General features: G+C 30.0%; 2 protein-coding genes across 6 annotated transcripts; one reads left to right on the top strand and one right to left on the bottom strand.

Annotated features, from left to right (window-relative positions):
• The first annotated feature begins 1,500 nt into the window (after positions 1–1,500).
• Positions 1,501–16,766, top strand: Pop2 (CCR4-NOT transcription complex subunit Pop2). Of its 5 annotated transcripts, XM_074142372.1 has the most exons (10): positions 1,501–1,697; positions 1,853–2,011; positions 3,471–3,579; positions 5,268–5,358; positions 6,088–6,209; positions 8,331–8,527; positions 10,403–10,564; positions 11,243–11,357; positions 13,064–13,204; positions 14,230–16,766. In XM_074142372.1, the coding sequence occupies exons 2-10, from the start codon at positions 1,878–1,880 to the stop codon at positions 14,350–14,352; spliced, it is 1,194 nt and encodes a 397-aa protein (XP_073998473.1). In that variant the 5' UTR covers positions 1,501–1,697; positions 1,853–1,877; the 3' UTR covers positions 14,353–16,766. The 5 variants fall into 5 exon arrangements, with proteins under 5 accessions (XP_073998473.1, XP_073998475.1, XP_073998476.1 ...); XM_074142374.1 differs by lacking the exons at positions 1,501–1,697; positions 1,853–2,011 and adding an exon at positions 2,704–2,852; XM_074142375.1 differs by lacking the exons at positions 1,501–1,697; positions 1,853–2,011 and adding an exon at positions 3,079–3,227.
• Positions 16,767–18,019: 1,253 nt separating this feature from the next.
• On the bottom strand, positions 18,020–20,710 carry LOC141461372 (splicing factor YJU2). Its single transcript, XM_074142377.1, has 7 exons — positions 20,553–20,710; positions 20,375–20,475; positions 20,193–20,304; positions 19,926–20,093; positions 19,309–19,496; positions 19,052–19,229; positions 18,020–18,533 (listed from the first exon to the last, which is right to left on the bottom strand). Exons 1-7 carry the CDS (start codon positions 20,574–20,576, stop codon positions 18,267–18,269), a joined length of 1,038 nt encoding a protein of 345 aa, XP_073998478.1. The 5' UTR covers positions 20,577–20,710; the 3' UTR covers positions 18,020–18,266.
• Positions 20,711–21,022: the final 312 nt, after the last annotated feature.

The raw sequence follows: 21,022 nt of genomic DNA, 5'->3' as shown, positions 1-21,022 counted from the left end.
TGTTAAATGGTGAGAATATTAAGTCTTGATTGAAGTATTCAGTAAATTAATATTTTCAAGTGTACTACTCGCTAAATTGCAAGGATAATATTTTATTTTTGCTTTTTCTATTAAAAAAGAAATATCTAAATCTATACGGTAATATCTTCTATGCATTACACTTCTTTGAAATAAAGTGTTTGGTGAAGCATCTTTGAACTATGAGTTATTGGTTTGTGCATATGTGGGAAGTGGCACAGTACTTTTAAAGTAATAAGATCTGTAAAGTAGCCTGCTTAATTGTAAAAGGTAAGCTATTATTTAGTGCTATTCAAATGTATATCAGCAGAACTTCTCCGATCTGTATCGTGGTCATAAAATACCTTGCCTTGCTGTAGAGCAACTCTATGTAAAGTTAGCAGATAAATCTAAGAAATATACAATGGAAATAAGATGTAAATCACCCAAAAAGCTTAAGAAGAGATTATATAGTCTTTTAGCTTCACTTACAAGGCAAGGATGGTATTAGAATCATACCTTATTTTCAAAACGTATTTTCAAAGTAAATTACTGCTCAGAGATCCCATGTAACTAAATAATTTTTTGTTTTTGTTTTTTTTTTTTTATAAAATGTACGTATTTTCTTCCCAACAATTACTACGTGGAAAGGAAGTTAATTGAATAAAATCTCAACGCATACACTGCACAACTTAAAATTTTATTTTAATACATCAATAGAAATACAATTGATTTACATTTTAATTCTTGAAATAAACTTAACAAAAATGTCAAAATTGTTTAACGTAGAAGCAATCTTCTACATCTTTCCAATTCTTTTCATTTTTCATTCAAAATTTAATAACTATTCTTGATGTGTTTATCAGCTGAACAAAATGTTTGATGGCAAATATCCTTAATTTACCAATGTTGATTTTCATTCCGAATAAGCGTGTTCTAATAATAATAATAATAATTTTTGAAAGTTAGATCTTATTTAGAACTTTGAATTAATAGAAACAAAAATACCAAATAACTTGGCATAGAAAAGCACTTTCTCGAAGCTGTCAATTAAGTGTGTACTGACAAGAATAGCAGCTTCCATCTCCTGTCAGAAAGAGATATGGAAAAGAAAAAGTAAAAAAAATTGAATGAAAGAGGCAGTGCACTGAAAAAAGCTCCGGGCGCCAATAATCTTAGATGTTGACGCGCCTTAAACATTAAAATAAATAAATAAATACTTAGTTTTAAGAAATTTCGATCGGGAGGTTTTGCTCTTTTTTGTGAGTAGAATAAATCATATATAACATACTTAAGAAATGTCTTAAAATTATTGTAAACCCCTAAGGGCTTCTATTAATTTCACATTGAAGACTATTGAATTTGCCAAAAAAAATAGCTCTTTTTTTTGGTTCTGGAATTTAACAGTCAAATTATTATCTAAAAACAGAACTATATAAAATTTATAGAACAAATGTTTTATTTAAAAGTAAAAAATGATAAATTCGTCCGCTTACTAAAGCTAGATCAATCATTTATTTGAATTCTAAGAAAAAAAAAAAAAAAATTTGTGAAATAATTCAGTTACAGATTGTAATCCAAATTTCATTATTAAAAATCCATTAAGAAACTAGTGAACGAAAAATGTTGGTAATCATTCGAAAACTTGAAGTTGAAAATTTATGTTCAAAAATTTTTAAAATTATCATAGATTAATTTTAGTAAGTATTTATAATTGTTTCATGATTAATCATTTGTAGTATTTGGTTACTATTTCATGTATTTGATTCACGCTGTGTTTGAAATGAAGTGTAGAATTTTTTGTAAATTTAAATATTTTAGAATTTAATATTTAAATTTAACCATCTGATTTCAGCCATTGTAGTAGTCTAATAACATGGATGGGTCATCAAATTAATGAATGTCAAAAAAAACTAATAAGTACTTGCTTTGATCAAGTGTATAAACCGATGATAATGAGAAATAGATTGTTTTGTGTTATTGAGAACATGTTTTGTCCATTAATATTTGAAGGGTAAATAAGAAAATAATTTACTTTCTATAAAAATTATAGTTTACAGGAATAATTTCAATTTTAGTATTAATTATCCTTTCTTTCAATCTTCCTTTACATTAAAGTTTTCTATTTTTTCTTTTTTCTTAGGTAAAAAAGATTTATTTTTTCACAAATGTTAAAAGGCTTTTTGGTAAACAGTTGTTTAAATTTGTGAAGTTTTTTTTTTAGATAATACCATTGAATTTATCTTAAATTGTTCGTTAACATTAATCTCCATCATGTTAATTAAATCCAAATTGAAGTTACAGGTACTTCGTAATGGCAATGTTGCAGGTAGTTTAGTATTGCTGATTTTTACTTTTTTTTTTTTAAACTTATAAACCAACGTTTGTCATAAATACTAGAGCGTAGAATTTTGTTTATTTTAAACAAATGTTACCTCTAAATTTTCAATTGTACTAGTTTTCTGAAGTTTCTTCATTAGAAACGAACTGTTAATATCAACTTGAAAATTCCCGCCTTAAGTTTCTTGTATTCCTATCTATGAAATAATTTATTGAATTAATCTCTAAAAAGTGCCAAACAATCTTAAAACTTTACATTATTTTTCTTTGGTTGTGTACTTACAGCAACTATCCGTGTGTAAGAGAAATAACTGAATGAGATAGATACTTATTTGGAGCCACTCACCGAAATAGTCCTTTGTAATTGTCTCTTATCGATTCGCCATTTGTGGTGACGTACTCTCAAACGAAAGAAGGCTTCTACGCTACATCTACCTTTTATGCCTTGGCTTCATTCATAATAAACATTTTTTGAATATCGGATATGGAGATTACTGTAGGTCTCAATTAATTATGTGAGTAACTGATATACGGTAGATTGAGTAGAACAACAAATAGTAGGTTATTCCATGTTTTCATAAAGCGTCTGTTTTTTTTCTTTAATACTATGTCGTGTTAAATTTTTGAAGGTTTGCGAATCTATAAGTTCCTTTTCAATAAATTTCATTTCTTAAATAAATAATTAACTTTCTCGAAGTAGATAAAACACGCATGTCAACAATGCAAGGTTGTTTTACCCTTCCAATGGGACACCGTACACATTATCCAGAATTTCTAGTGTTTCACAAAAACTGAAAAGTATTTCGTTAATTGTAATATTTCTGTATTTAATGATATAATTACAGTTTCTTCATAAGTATTATATCCACTAGGATTTGTAAGTTACACAGGTATATGTCTCTTTAATTTTATCATATGTGCCATTAAGTGTAACGCTTACCATGTGTAGTACTATTGGCTCAGTTTACTTTGAATTTTTCATTTTTTAACAAGAAAATCTACATTTTTCAATATGATTTACACAATGTAAGTGGGTAGAAATGATGATGTATTCGGTACAATTTTCAACTATAGATTCCATTTATAGTATGATTGAAAAATATATTTGGTTTTTAATGGTAAATATTTTTCAGTTTCTGCTGGAGTCCAATGAAAGTGTTACTAGAGAGTGATGTTCAACTAACAGGTGCACCTCTTACTGCTAGGTATTGGGACTTGACAGATTACAAGGATAAACTCACAGTAAGTAAATTTGTATTCTTAGTTACACTACAAAAACCAGAACTCCAAAAAGGTTATTTTTTCTGATTATACCACTCCTCCCTCTAATTAATCACTTATTCTTATAAATTCTTAGATTAATTTCATTCAAAAAAAAGCAGTCAAAATTTAAGTGTAAATAAATTTTCTGATAAAAAATTGTCACTTTCCACAATGTTCGTATTGTTTCACTTACTTATTTCAAGTTAATTTCAAAAGTAAATTCAGAAAGCACGGCACTTATTACACATTTAAATGGACCATTACGAGTTCAAAAAGTTTCTTAAAATGAAATGTTTGCGATTTCCTTCGACTAATCACTTAGAGCAAAACATTTATTGAGTAATCTTTTCAGAAATCATTAATTGTTAAAAACCAGGAGGTTACATTAATTTTTTGGAGGGAAGTAATTTGAGCTACTGGCACATATGCTTGCGTTACCGTGGTAACTCGGTTAAAGAGTAGATAAACATAGTAGCAATTTTTTCAGTTTCATTAAGAATTTAATAATACTGTTGGACATGATTTCTTACTAAAGGATTTGAAAATGGACCTGCTATTCACGTCATAATTATAAATATTTAAAATTATGCAGGTCAATTTCATGTGTCGAGGATTCTTTATAGTACGACCAGTCATTTATTAATTAATGAAAATAAAAGGCTAAAATATTATCTATTAGTTCCAAGAAATAGGAGTTTTTCCTTGTAGTGTCACTTAAAAGTTTAAAATTGATAATTTTTTTTTCTTGTGTAAAATTTCTTAATGAGTATTGGATAGACAAATATAAACATAACTAACAATTGTTTTATTCTCTAACAAAATTTACCCCTAGAAGTTTCATCCACCTGCATGCTTAATCTTATGTTCAGTATTATACAAATTATCGGTTTCTGATCCCAAACAAATAGGATAATGTTTGATCTTAGGACATTTGAAGGGAGACCCAGATAATTTTATCATAATACAATGTGAATGTAAAAGCGAATTCCAGTAAAAATGTTAGGTGAATTAGGTATTATTTATGTATGTTTTTTTCTCCTTTCTCTCTTATACTTGAAACATTATGAAATTAGTAAACATTAAACATCTGAGGACTTTTACTGGCAGCGTCAGGATACTAGAAATAATTTTTTTTCTTTTTCTACTTTTATTGGCGATATATTTTATTGATTCTGTAAGGTTATTATGTATTTTTCGTGAAATTGAAAAAAATCTGAGGAGGTTATATCAAAGATCTGTACATTCAGTTGTCATTTTACTGTAAATCGAAGGTGCCGTTGAACTAATATATTTATATGTATTTCTATTGAAAACAAGAAGTTTTGGTGATATATGCATTATATTAAAGGGTTTATATATTTTTTATTAATGCACGTGGTATTCAGTTTTTCGATGTTCGGAAGTTTTGTGAATGATTAATTTTGTGTCGTCACTTAAGAAGATGGCTATCCAGAGTTAGCTTACACGCTTGAAAATAAAAGAAACTTTTATTTGTCCATGCTCTATTTTCACAAAAATGCAATTCACCTGCATTTTAAACATTTCATCATTTAAATATGATGTTACATGCAATAAAAAAGTAATAAAACTTAAGTAATAATATGAAAATTAGTGATATCTTTCTAAATATTTTCTTAATTCTATTATAAATAATTGATTGTATACAGGCTACGATTGGTGAACAAGTGGTTCTAAGCTCAGATGCCAGTTGGGCTACCAGTATAATCTTAGGAAACCCTGTTATGCCCACAGCTACTGGTAAGTAATTCTTGTACAAATAGCCGAAAATATTGTGTTAATTTACTAAAAAAAAAGATATCTTTCACTGTAATCTGAAGTGCATGTTTCTCTTCTTTCGCCTGGAGAAGTTGCGTGTTGCGAAGCTGCCATTCTTCTTGCTTGCATACACTTGAAGAAATTTTTAAAAGTTGTAATAATCTGAGATTAAGCAATTGAAAATTTTAATTAGATAAAAACCTCATTAATAAGGTTCTCGCTATAAATTTTTCTTAAAAAGAAGTTTTATTTTTATGTTTACTTAAGTGAGGCCAATAAAACTGGAAATAGTAGTTAAAATGAACATGTCACCAACGCTTCTGTTGATGGTGTTGATGTATCCTGTTCAACCGCAGTTTTAGACAACGCTTCTTAGTCTATTTGACCACATTAACACATTGAGTCTCGGCTGGGTTTTCTTATAAAACCAAATTAAAAGCTGGACATCTGCCTATTTCATTCATTAACAAAATCTTCAAGCATGGGACCCCCTATCCATATCCGATACTGATGTGCATTCAGGTAGTCATGCTTGTTATAAAGCCTGAAAACACGACATACTGGTAAATCTGTAGTAGTGGGTCGGTGATCTATTTTTATCCCACTGTTTGGTTATTGATATTTATTGTTTTTATATCTATTTTTAATTCATATCTTTTCGATTAGTGTTTACGTAATCTTAAAGATTTCATGATTGAATTTTTTTTATAGGACACAGTGGGGCAATCCCTAGTAATGAAGAATGTGGCATTAGAGATGTTTGGGCGCACAATCTAAAAGAAGAATTCAAAGTTATACGTCAAGTTATACACAAATATAACTATGTCGCAATGGTATGATTTTTTTTTTATTCTATAATAGAATTGAATTCTCTTAAATTTATTCGAATTTTTAGATTTATTAGGCACTTTTATATTGTGTTATATTTTTTTGTATCCGGTTTACAATTTGAGACAAATTTTTCTTCTCCATCTCCTTACAACAGACTGCAACAAAGTCTGTGACTTATTATTTATTCATACTGCCTTACTCCACTTTCCATAATGCACTGTAGATACTCTTTTATTAAGTTTAAGCTTATATCAGCTTACAAAATAAAAACAAGCTGAATTCAGGCGTAATTTGACAGTAATTTTAAAAAAATTATAACTCTTCAAACGCTGCTTCTGAAATAATTGGAATAGAGAGGTTAAAAAAATGGATAGAAGCCTGCAAAATAAGCTTTGCATGACACAAACTTTGAATACCAGATTTACAATTTAAATTTCTCAATACAAACCTGTTAATACCATCTGAGTTTGGATGGAATCAATATACTATGGTACTATTCCCATTGTTAAGAATTAATTTACAAATTGTGAAAAAATTTATTTGTTGGATCCTTTTCTTTCAAATCCAGACTTGCTACCCTTTTGAATTTCTCTTTCAACCCACTGTCCGTTGAAGGTCAGTATCGACTGCTGCGAGGAAAACATTGGTAAAGCCAGCAGTGCGCGGGAAGGCTCCGGGTGCCTTAGATGTTGAGAAGCTTTAAGTAATATTTCTTTTAAAATAGTTCCAATATAAATATTTTTATTTCTATCGTAGGGGTCAGTAGTGCATTTGTTACAATAACTGTCCACAGGGGTTAAAGTATCGATAAATGTGTACTTTTACCCAAAATGCTGGAAAACAGAAGTTAGTTTTTTTAATTCGAATACACGTACACACATTTAACGAAGAATATGTACATACGAGGTGTGGCTATTAAATAACGAAGCTGATGATGTAAAACATTCCATTTTAAATTTATACATATTTAGTTATTATCACCTTCAATATACACCCCTCCCCTATCTCTACAACGCTCCATGCGAATTTACCATTGTTCGAAACAGTGCTGGAAGCCTTGTTCTGTGATCTCCTGCATGACGCGTGCCTCTTTTTCTTTCACAGTTTCAACGGACTGAAATCGTGTTCCTTTTAATGCATATTTTTGACTTTGGGAAACAGATAAAAGTCACATGGGGCCAGGTCAGGCGAATAAGGCGGATGGCCTGAAACTGGGATGTTGTACTTGGCTAGAAACGTCGTCTTGACAGACAATGCAGTATGAGCCGTGCGCGTTGTCTTGATGGAGAACCCGTGACTTGTTCTTCCACAAATCGGGTCGTTTTTTTCCTCACTCTTTCACGGAGTTGAGCAAGCACCTCACGGTAGTAATGTTGATTAATTATAATCGTATTTTCATCCGTTTTGGACGTGGAAGGGCGATACGGGGCGGTCATCATCTCCGACGTCTTCTTGGCCATCTTGGAAACGCTTGAACCACTCAAAAACTCGAGCACGTGATAAACATTCATCGCCATAAACTTCTTTTAATAAAAGATAAGTTTCAGTAGGGGTTTTAACAAGTTTTGATGTGAAATTTCACGACAATTCGTTGCTCTACTACATGTGTAGTATATCATGTTTTCGGCAAAACGAAACTAACACCTCTTAGAAAAACGACGGTTCCGGTCAGACAGATTTCTCTACAAACACGTGAGACGCTGCAATCGATGCATAGTTCTTCTGTAGCAGCATAAGTCTCGTTATTTAATAGCCACTCCTCGTATTGTGAAGAATCTTACTAAAAGTGAGTTTATTTGCTCATTCCTTCTCATTTACTGGTAACTGCGCATATTCGGCCATAATAGCTTGCTCATATGTCCCTTTATTCGCATAAACAGCATTTATTTTATGTCTATTCCTCTTTCAGTTAATATTGAATTACGATATTGTCAATATGTATTTATGTAAATACTGTGCAAATGAATTTATACCGGTATATCGATAAGCCAAAAACTATTGTTAATAGCAGTAATTCTGTTTCAAAAATAATGACATTACCTTAAGGCACATTATCTTTTATACCGGTACTGGCCATTTGTTGTACTAATTTTTGAATGTGTGTCCATTGCGCCGGAACATAGGACACAGAATTTCCCGGAGTAGTGGCGAGACCGATTGGTGAATTCAGGAGTACCGCTGACTATCAGTATCAATTGTTGAGATGTAACGTTGATCTACTTAGGATCATACAGCTGGGACTAACTTTCCTTGATGACCAAGGCAAGCCACCGGCGGGTTCCTATTCAACCTGGCAGTTCAACTTCAAGTTCAATCTGTCGTGAGTGTCCTAGATCAGGGCATCGCTAAACTAATTTTTGGAAGGTGGATGAATTAGAAAGTTCTAGGAATAAACTATTTGTCAGTGGCGTGCTTTTGATGAAGGAAGTGAAAGTTTTATTATTTTTTAATTTAACTAACAATTATAATTTAAGATATTATTAATATATCGGGCAAAATTATATCTCCATTCTTAATATTAATATTATTTATTTAATCAAATGTATTCAAGTCCTTCAATTTATTTTTACTTTCTCTTACTAGAGGCGGGTGTTGGTCTAGTGTTCAAGAGTGTCCATGACACCTAATTAGTAGTTGGACGTTAAGCCCCGCCTGAAGAAATAGGCGATTACTTTACTTTTGCTTGATGAACATTTCTGTCCTATTTTTTTTATTAAAATGATTTTTTTTTTTTTGTGGCTTGCCCTTAAAAATTAAAAGTACCTTAAAAAACACACCACCTTAAAATTTTAATAAGTAGAGCCCTCTGAAAAAGATGTTATCGATGATGCTGCGCTGTTTTGATATTGATATTATTAACTCCTCTCAGATGATTAGAACGGGAGTAATTACCGTTATTCTTGAAGCCTCCGATAAGTAACTTAGCAAATTACACCTATTTTCCCTTTGGCTATAGAAACAATATTCGAAATCCTTTTTAAACAATTTTGTTGATTTGTTTTTTGGTTAACAATTTCTTTTTTTAAAAAAAGACTGATGTGTCTGTTAGCCTTCAGCTGATCATTGGTAGATATATAACTAATCTAAATATTGATAGGTTTAATTTCTTAATAAAACTTTGACTTCGCAGTTCAAAGAAATATTTTTATAAATGGAAATATACCATTACGCGGTTTTTTCTGAAAAAGTAAATAAGGTGGTAGATGTTTTTACTCTTTGAATTAAAAATTATCCACTTATTTTTTTAACACGTCGTTGCACCCTTAAAAAGCTTCAAAACGAATTCTGAAGATGGCCTCACAGATGTTGACTAGAAAACAAAATACATCTGTTACCGATTAATTTGAGAAAAATGTATTGTATTTTTTTTTTAATTTAATTTTTACAAAAAAATATATATATTTGAAAATGGATGTGTGTAATAGAAAAAATCAGCATTATTGAATACTTTCAAGCTACTCCATTGCACGCACGCCACTGTACATTAATTTTTACTTCAGTTTTGGTAAAACGTTTTAATAACATTACCATTCATATTAATATTTTTATCATTAATATTAATTTTATCTAAATTTTGTTGCTACAATTATTAACTTTATGAACTAGCTATGTGATGTTGATTGTTTCTATTAGTACGGTAGACAAAATTTTGTCATTTTTATTGCTACGTGTTGCCCACATTTATTTTAACACTCACTTAATAAAATATATTTTCAATTCCTAAAACTTTTTATTCATTGAATTTGATTGTATAATATGTACGTCTGAGGTAAGCATTTGGTATTATAATAGTTGGTTTTGCTTTGTATCTTGCTAACGAAAAATCAAGTAGTATATTTTAACCTCAATTAAATTTTCAAAAATTACGCACATTTTTTGTGAATGACATACTAAATTTAAATATGGATCACTAGCGAACAAGTGAAAGGAAAATAGATAAAGATATATTTCATTAATCTTTTCTTTCATTACAACAATTTTCTATATTTGGAAAATTAATTGCAGGCAAAATTAAATAACAATGAAATATTTACTTATCAAATGTTTTACCAATCAAATAATTAAATTTTGTGTAAATAGTCAATTTTTACCCATTAAAGTTAAATTTGTATTCAACAATCTAGTATTTTCTGTCATTTTTGTGTAAATTTGTGTACGTATCTTGCACTCAGAATCTTTTTTTCATATATTTCAGAGAAGATATGTATGCTCAAGATAGTATAGATCTATTGCAGAATTCTGGCATACAATTTAAAAAACACGAGGAAGAAGGAATCGATCCTCTTGATTTTGCCGAACTCCTCATCACTTCAGGCATTGTTCTTGTGGAGAATATTAAATGGCTCTCCTTCCATAGGTATTTTTTAATTTTTTTTAAAATAAATATAACACCTAGTTTTTGGTTGCGGCTGTTTTTAAGTCTTCCAATTAACCTAAAAATTACTTGTGGCAGTGGTACTTCGCGCCATAAATGGACAACACAACTATAGCCTTCGGTAGTGCTTTTAAATTTTACTTCTTTTTTGACGATTATTAGTGTTGGCAAAAGCAATACATTTAAATGTGCTTGTGATTTAAATGTGTTTAAATGTAGAAACAAGACAAGATAGATGCAATATTAGTGTCCATTATTATCAGAAAAAAATCACGATATGAACAAGCTTTGATTAATATTTAATGGATTAAGCTAATATACAATACACTAATATAAATTAGTGAGGATATTTTACCTTTTCTTTTGCAGTTTCTTTAAATTGTCTGTATTTCTCAATTTTAAGAGAAGTAGCAGTATTACCTGTTTTCTCTTTTTCATTTATTCATACAGTGTCACGTTCACTCCCATGAGAAAACTGCATTTTTTAAGGACGGAGTGAAAGAAATGCTCGTAATAAATTTTGAAAATACCAATCAATAGAAAGGGTAGGCAGCTTAATCCTACTAAATTGCCATTACGACATTAATTTTTAAATAGTTCGTAGTCAAGCCCTTACAAAAAAAATATATATATATATAATTTTTATTTTTGCTCTTACAGCGGGTATGATTTTGGATATCTTCTGAAACTTCTCACAGATCAAAATCTTCCTAACGATGAGAGTGAATTTTTTGAACTATTGAAGATATACTTCCCAACGGTTTATGATGTCAAGGTAAGTTTTTTAATATGGTGGAATATCTTTAGACATGATGGTCACATAGGTATTTATGGATTGTTAGGAATTTATTTGAAAATTTACGAGTATTGCAATTGCGGGCTATGGTGGAGAAAACCGCTGAGATAACATAGTGTAGCTGGGCTACAGTTAGCCACGGGGCCAGTTTTTGGGCGAATGTGCCACGTCTGGAGTGGCATGTTGCTGATGGTGACCTGTGGTAAGTGGCTGTAGCCCAGTATTGAATTACATTTACGGGTTTTTGACGGTGCTTGTTGATACCTGGATGTTGGCGACTCAGCGGTTGCGGGGGCCGAAGTTGTTGTGGGTTTTATTTAATTTGTAACGATTTTTTGTTTGAGAACATTTAATTGCTTAATTTGTACTATTGAGTTGTGTTATATTTCGAGTTGAATATTAAGTATAATAATATAGTAATGTATAATGAAGTAATATACAATGAATTGAAGTGACCACACTGTATTTCTTCGGAGAACCTTACAGACGAAAATCGGCTAACCGTTACTGCCATTTTGATGAATTAATTTTTCAGAATTTTTGAGAGTTTCTAGAGAATGGCTTCCAGCCTTTTCTGAACTTCGCCCATATATTCGTATTAAATTTGCAGGAATTTATTTATTTCTAGTAAAAATTCGTTTTAGAACAGTTTTTGGGGAGGGATCGGACTGTATGCTTGTGGGTAAGGTTACATTTCAATGTAATTTACGGTTTTATGAAGTGTATAATGTAGGTAAGAATTAAATGTTCTTGAGTTAAAACAGGGATGCGAACCTTTTTGAGACGTGGATCAAATTTTGTTCATTTTTTTTAGTACTAGCTCTTGGGTCACTAATGCCCATTTGCACTAGAGTTAGGTTAAAACTTTTAAACTGAATATTTTCAAAACTAAACATCTTTAAAATTCAGTTGGCTTAACGGGTAAAACGGGTCGAAACAAGTGCTATGGAAGTCTCTTTTTACAAACATAACTGAACAAAACCTTACAAAAGTGTGTTTTATCTGAAGAAAAATCTAAATATGGTTATTTGCTTTGGGTTGTCGATTTTTTTAACAAACAAAATATGAGTAAAATTATACATTTTATTTGATATTTTGTAAACACTGTTGCTGTTACAATATCATTTGTCGTCATTTGCGTTTTAGAACTGTAATGATCAAACTAAAGGTTATAGATAGCATTTAAATTGCTATTGTGTCAATGCGTGATTGAAAAAAATACAGATAGAATATAAATTATCCACACAATTAGAAAATCTAAATCAACCCGCGTAAACAAACAAATGACTGTCTAGCAATTGTGGGTCAGTAAAAAAGCTTGCACGGGTCAGTGTCTGATCCGCGGGTCATAGGTTCGACATCACTGAGTTAGAACCTTGAAAAATAATGGAAGGAGAAAGTCGCATGAATCACTCACTATCAAACTTCGAAAGAAAAAGTCATTTCTCATTATTTACACTTAATTCAATTTACACTGCTAAAGTATTTATTTTGCCAGAACTGAAAAAAATATTTTTAAAAACAAGCCATTGGTTTAAAAAAAACCGTTGATTTAACTTTCTAAGAAATTTGCACAACTTGTGGGGCAGTTTGGTAGAATGATTTATGTTATTGTGATTTATATTATATTGTACAAAAAGATCTCTCAGTCTTTAAGTAATTTTTTATTTTATTTTATTTTTCAGTACTTAATGAAAAGTTGTAAGAACTTGAAAGGAGGTTTGCAGGAAGTCGCTGACCAGTTAGAATTAACGAGGGTAGGGCCGCAACACCAAGCTGGCTCAGACTCATTACTTACCGGCATGGCTTTCTTCAAAATGAGAGAGGTATGATGTTCATTCATACTTTTACACAAAAGAAATACGTTAGATCGAGAAAGTACGAGGCATGTCCAGAAAGTAAGTGTACTGAGGCTTTCACGGCCGGAGGGATTTTTTTTACGACATGTTGGCTACACGGCAGTCCTCCCCTCCGCAACGGGACCGGTTCGAGATTCAGTACGTTGAGAACTGTCGACGCCACAATAGGTTTCGTGAAAAAGGTCAATCCAATCTCCCGCCAAGTGCGAAATACGCGGCGTCATCCGTTATCTCGTTTAGAAGGTAAAAACTCCGGTTGAGGTTTATAATAAAGTAAAACTAGTTGTGGAGGGGAGGAATCCGGCTACACGGCAGTGTTGCCAACATGTCGAAAAAAAAATCCCTCTGGCCGTGAGAGCCTCAGTAGTATACTTATTTTCTGGACATGCCTTGTAGTTTTAATTTAAATAAACCCGATGAAGTTTAAATAATTTTGGATAAATTTGTTGGAAAATGATTTTGATGGTCTTTATTTAAATTAAATTCAAAATTGATTTCTTATTAAAAAGTCCAAATTATTATTTAGTTGTATTTTATCCATTGTTGGAAAATTAATTCGACGATAATAAAATAACGTGGACAACTTTTACAAAATTGTAAATCTACTTTAAATGTAAGTTTGAAATTAAAAATTTCGCTCTGGATAGGGGTGGCGTCTGGAGCATCTGGTTTCAGGAGCAATGGAATCTTTGCTACTTTTAGCATCCATAGTCTGTTCTTTCAGAAGAAACAGCACATATAAATAAACTGAATAATACTTAATTATGTGATTGACGTCATACAATCTTATTTATTGCAACAACTTAAACCAAATATTCGGTCTTTCTCCAAACGATTATGTGAATCTCAACATTCACCAAGTGAATCTTGACATTCTCAAATGTTTTTTCGTTGTTTGTAAACGTAACTGTTACCTTCCCCCCCCTAATTTGTTTTTAAATAATTTTAATATTGAAATAATGCCTTCACTTTTTGTTTGTTGTTTTAATTAGATGTTTTTTGAAGACAACATAGACGATGGGAAGTATTGTGGCCATCTCTATGGACTCGGCACCTCATTTGCTGTCAACGGAAACAGTTTCCATGACAATGGTGATAATGGCAGCAATTCGTGATACGACTCGTTTAATAATGATTGATATTATTCGCGCTTACTGTACATAGCTTTGTTTACCTACTATATTTACTACTGCTACTATTATAACCTTGCTCCTCCTCAAAACCTGGAAACACAGTGTCGACATAATCTCAAGAGATTCCGATATATGATTGTATTTAGAATCGATCATAATGCAATTTACTCCATTCTTATTTGCCCCTCCTTCCATAATAATAATTTTTTTTCTCCTTCTTTCTCTAATTCTATAATCCTCGCTCCTCGTATAATTTATCGAACATTTTTTTTAATTACACACATAATAATTTAAAATATCTTTTGTTTTATAATAAACTACAAGAAAAAGAAAGAAATTCCAAAAAAGTCAAGGAATATTATACACCTTAAATGTATAGTCAGATTTTTAACTCCGTTTTCAATCGACCAGGATTTCCTGCTATCTGTGATCTGTTATTAAAAAATATATATACGTAATTTGATTTGTTTGTATTTTTTTTTTTTTTTATTTTGAGGAAAAAATATAAATAATATATTTAAAGAAAATTTTAACATGTATGTATATATGTCGACTAAAAACAAAAAAAAATGTATTTTTAACCCGATAAGTTAAATTATTTATATATAACATCATTCGGTAAAAAAAAAATAAAAAAAAAAAATTGTTATTTTTTAGATTAATTTTATTCATTGCCCGTATTTTTTTTTTCTAATTTATTTTTTTTATTGCTTTTAGAAATAAAGATATATAACAGAAAAAAATCTCTATTAAAGAATAATTACAGCAGTATCTATTTTAAAAAGTCAGCTTTGTGATACCGATTTTTCGCTTTTTTTTTGTTTTTTTTAGACTTGTCAGGAAAGCCTGGTAGTTTTGAACAACGGGGCATTTATAAAGGACATACTCAGATTATGAGGGAGTTTTTAAAATATACTATCAAGGAAAACAGAAAAACAAGTTTCTGATCAAAAGAACTGTATAGTGATGTTTGATTTTCTTAATAATTGTCAACCTGTGTCTTTATTATTCTTTTAAGATCATCCTTTGTATAAAGTAAAGAAAAAAAAAAAACAACAATTATATATAAATATAAATATTTTGTATTTAATTTAAAATTTACTACACAATAATAAAACAAGAATATAAATATAGGGTATTTGTAAAAACTTACTATTAATTAAAATTATTTTGGGAATTAATAAAGGGGAAACACTGCACATAGATTTTTAAACGTCCAGCTTTTGATGATAATGTTGATCTCATAACTTAGTTGTAAAAGTTTTTTTTAAAAATATTTATATATTGGAATTCCCTTTTTTTAAGAAATAAAGTCTAAAAAAGAAGATTTTTCCTTACAAGTTATTGTGTACAAATTGAAAATAGGAAATCGGCTAAAAGACATAGTGAAACTTTGTACAAAAATTATTACTTATTTTCCCGAAATTTGTACAGTAATATCATAAATACCTATTTCTTTTTCCTTTCGAAAAAGATTTGTAAAGTTTTGCGTAGTAAATGAGCAATTTACATTATCTAAAATTTGGCTGGTCTTTATCGTTTCAATCAATTGAAAAAAAAAATATATATATAGTTTTACAAAAAAAAAAAATTGATAAATGTGTGCAAAAGTTTTTCAAAAACAGGTTTTCATTATATTAGATAATCAACATCGTTTAATTAAAAAACTTAAAAATTGCTAATATCTGAAGAAATATTGTTTTTATATAGTCATGGAAGAAAATTGTATAAATAAAGGTCGTTTTTTTCAATTGTCTGATTATGTTTAGTATTTAGTATTTAGTTTAGTTTTACATCAGGTAGTTAACAACAATCTTTTTTTTTTTTTATTTATTTATACTAAAATCAAGGATATGTCAAAAAACAAAAAGATTAAAATAATGGAAGTGTTGGGGCTTGATTTACTATTGTTATTTCTATCGAAATATTTCTAAAAATCATCAATAACAAAAAATCGTAAATTTGTAAAATTTGTAAATTATTATAGCAGACCATTATTACGCCAGTTTCAATAATAAAATTATATGAATTTCAGAAATTTTGTAAAAATAAAACCTTTTTATACTTGTAAATCTACGAAATGTGCAAATAATTGTTCATTTTTTTTTCGAAATTAGTTTTTTTGAATAATTTTTCCTCAATTTTCATTTTTTTTTAAAAATATTACTTATTTAAAATTTGATTATTTTTGTGTTTTGTTTTGGAAATATTTAAAATATCTTAAAAATTTTTGAACTTAATAGATAAAAAATATATTGGCTATCTGTTGTGTAATATGTTCACAAGGTGTTTCGTCGAGGTGGATCTTAATTGATTAGACATAAGGCCATACATTAATAGGGACTTCCTGGAAATGTACAAATTCAAAATAAGAACTTATTAAATTTTGAAATACTTTTTTTTTTTCCTTTTAAATTTACCTTGTTAATTTGCAGACTTAGTTGCTCCTAATCTGAGGTGAAAACTTGGTAGACAAGTAGGTAGGTCCGTTGGAAGGGTGTACTGAAAAAGGTAGAGAGAGGTTAATGCTGCTATTCAAATATTTTCTTTTTTCACAAACCTTTGGCTGGGGATGTTATTGGATAAAGACAATGTTTCTACGTACATATTCTTCTGTTGATGTGCACTATAGTGCCGCCATTTATGGAAAAAATAAGAAAAAGTTCGACATTAAAATAGCTTGAAAGGTCCTATTAACGCTCTTGCTTTAGATAGATGTTGGACCCAGTGTCTGAAACCAAAGTCCAGCAATTGCTGGAGTGATACATCACTCTTCTCTTGCAACCAAAGATTAGTTGGGCTACAGACTAACGGACACGTCCTTTCTGCTGTAACACTGGGCCAGAACTTTTAAAAAGGTTTTGTATAGTGTAATGTTTTAATTGAAAACTAAATCCGACAAAATCAACGATAAGTAACTTTTAAGGGACTTATATTAAATTAGTTTTCGGTTTGTACTTATCATGTAAACAAATCAATTACTTTGTGAACGATAATTTAGCATTTATGGAAAATTAATGGAAAGAAGTACTTTCATTCTGCTGACAGTAGTGAAGTTACATTCAGTGAATGAAGCTCAAGAAGTAACTACCGCCATTATGAATGAGGAGTGTATGATTGTAGAGATTAGAAAAGTGCTAGAAAGCATCCGGCAATGAATGAAACAGATTTTCTTAAGAGTGCTAAATAAATGCTTCCTCCTAAACTGATTTTGAAACCAGTGATTTTTATGGACATGATAGTAAGACCAGAAATGAACAGTCATACTGAAACCTTCTTCGAAAAAAGTAAGGTTTGATTTCGTTGTAAATATTGATCACATCTTTCTACAATAAGAATAGGTTATAACGTTGCCTTGAACATCTGTTTCTCACAAGGACATGATGTCAGTTTTCATCCTGCCAATTCGGTGGGTGCTCAACCTAATTAGCAATATTTTTTTCTTTTATTTCTTAACTCAAAGTTGAGTTAAGCGAAAATGAAATAGTTACTTCGAGGCTGCCCTGAGAAATGCAGGAAAGCACAATAAGTTAGGCCAAATAGTGATTACTCTTCCATTACAGTAGATTAGATTCGCGAGTCTAATAAATTATATTAAGACGAGGTTGATTTGAAAGTTGTGGAAAATATATGAATGAATCAAAAAAAGTTGAAAGTTTACATTTATTTATAAAAAGTAAATTATATAAAATAAACATTTTTACAATACAATATGCTGTATTAATTAATTTAATATGTTTAAAGACAACATAATTATAATTAAATCAGGTTATATACCTCCTTCATGTTTACGGCCGACAATTTTAGGCACATTATGATTATTTCCAAGTAATTTGATTTAATGTGCTATCAAAAACATTGATTTTTTTTTATTGTTGAATTATTTACAGCTACAATTAATTAGAATCACTATCACTGCCGGAATAAGAGCCAAGCAATGTCAGCGCAGATGAATTGGCAGCTGACTGTGGTGGATCTGATGTACCAATCCCTTCTTTACTCGTTGTGGTAGCGTTAATATTTGGTTCAAAACTTGTAGTATCATCACGAGTCTTTATTCTAACCAAGTTATTCATTAAACGTTTCGTGGTGCCAAAATTTGAGCCTTTCGGTAGATCAAGTAATGGTTTAAGTGGTGTAGCTGTAGTGGATATTAAAGAATCCTGAAAAATATTTAGTTTATTTAGAATATTGTTCATTAGAATGGATAAAGAATAAAGACCTTAAATTAATCATCATAGGCTTTAATTTAATGTATGGATTCATCCATTTCATTAAATTCCTCCTAATTTCTTACAAATCACTAGTAATTTTTTTTTCAAAGTTAAGTAAAGTATTAATGTACTGTTAATTGGAACCAAAACTTATAAAAAGGAGTGGCTACTTTGTTTGCCCCTAGAGTAGTATTTTCCCTTTTTGCAATTCATGTACAAGCAAAGACAATAAATCAATTTAACTCTTCTGATTCTTCCATTGCATGAATGTAAATAAAGGATATCTATAATATAAACTAAGCTCTATACGCTATGTACACCGACATTTATGCGGTGAACAACTTGGTAAAATAAAAGAATGTTTGTAAATAAGGAGAGAAAGAAAACGTACAGACTTGTAATATACTTCTAAAAAAAAGTTAATTTTTTTACAAATCCAAATCAATCAAGTAAAATTTAATACTTACTTTTTCATCTGGTTTTGTAACTGGTAGTTCCTGAGTAAGTTCATTGTCGGATTTAGGGCCCTCAGAAGAATGATTCTTTTGTACTTCTTTCACTATTTTATGCGATTTTTTCTTCTTTTTAACTTCTTTATCATCAATTACTTCTTCTTTTACAACTGTCCTTTTACCAAAAACTGACCTTAAAATAATATACCAAATAACGTTAGTATTTAAAAAATGCAGAAGTATTAACATCAAAAAAGCACTACCACACTAACTTAATATATTTTTCATCTTCATCTTCTTGCAATTTTAAAATTCTTTCTTGAGCTTCCTTTGTATTAAACTGTGATAATAAATTATCATAATCTATATTTTGTTGCCTTTTATTCAAATCTTTCAATTCTTCCAAACTTTCTAATAATTCTAATTCATGTTTTGATTGTTTTGTTCTGTTTTCCAAAAGCTGAAACAAGAAATAATTAGAATTAACACTAATTCCAATGTTGTAAGAGAAGCAAATATTTTTCAGAAGATACCATACTCTATCTTCTGCTATTAATGCATCAAAAATTATGAACACACACAGAACTATATCTCTACGTTTATTTCACTATTATTGATAGAAATTCTTGCAACGACCGGTTTTCTAAAAATAGATGAGAAGGGACAAGTGCTTATTTTAAGGTACATAGGGTTACACAGGAAATACCTGCGTCCCTAAAAACATGAAATCAATATTACAGATTTCCAAGAACCTGGAGTGCTAATAAAATAGCTATTCTTGAAAATATTTTCAAATATAAGAGGCACTTAGGTCGTGAAAAGTTTTAAGAAAATCTTTGGAATCATTTTGTAGTTTATGTATTCCAAATAAATATAAAAGATAAGAGACCTTCATAGGATTTGAAGCTTCCTCCTCTTTACGTTCTTCTTCCTCTCTTTCTGCTTGTTCTTCAGCTAATTTCAGTGCCATGAAATTTCTTGTAGCACCAGCTTCTATTTCATAATCTGTATTCTTAGGATCTGTCTTAAAGGAAATCTCTTGAAGACATCTTGTACACTGAATATTAAAAATGAAACATCATAAACATTAACGAATTACAATAATTGAACCCTAAAACCAAAATGAAAAAAAATACAATTCACTTTATGTCCTCACCTTAATGTAAAACCGAAATATTCTAATCCCAAGATAATCCTCTCCTTCCACGTCTTCTTTTTTAGCATTAAATTTCTTCCCTTTATAAATGTATTCTCCACAAGTCGCACACCTGTGTATTGAAATCATATCTTACAAGGAATATTATAATTTTTTCGTTCGAAAGAATATATGACACTTACCTCATATTGAAAGGTGCCATCAAACGGACAGTAAATTGTCGATTTTTAGAACATTTCATACGAGGTATTTTGGAAGGATCAAAATCCGGGGGATAATATTTCTGGCAACAAACATAAAAGCTTTAAAAAGAAGAAAATACGCTAATAAAACAAAACATAAAACTCAAATATTACTTACATTTAATACTTTTCTTTCAGACATCTTGTTAAATTAATAAATTATATCACAATATAAGAAAATTCACAAAAATAAAATGCAATAAGGTTAGAGATGAACGGGAAGTATTTTTAGGGTTATCTGTACGGTGGCGCCTACAATTGACGGTGAAAAGATGAATTACTGGGACCTTTTTCTTTTCTAATTTCCGTAATTTATTGTAATGCCGGAATTATTAAATTATCCATTAAAAATTGTTTATTATTCATCTTATTACTTTTAATCTAAATCTAGAACTGAAAGTTAAGAAAATAGTCTAGTAAAATTGGGTAAAAAAGGGGTAAATCTCGAAATGGAAGATAATTATCTAAAAACTTGCATAAATCTTTGTTTGGCATTTTATAAGTTGGATCAAAAGTCTCACAGAATCTCGTGTATGCGTCACCGGAAATCAGTGGTCAAAGGTTACTAAAATCGTTTTTTTTTTTTTA

This window comes from Rhodnius prolixus, unplaced genomic scaffold (genome assembly GCF_049639745.1).
Source record: "Rhodnius prolixus isolate KJV_2025 unplaced genomic scaffold, Rpr scaffold_6, whole genome shotgun sequence".
In the NCBI taxonomy this organism is placed as follows: Eukaryota; Metazoa; Arthropoda; class Insecta; order Hemiptera; family Reduviidae; genus Rhodnius; species Rhodnius prolixus.
Note: the sequence above shows the minus strand (reverse complement) of the source record. Positions and strands in the feature narration are given on the sequence as shown.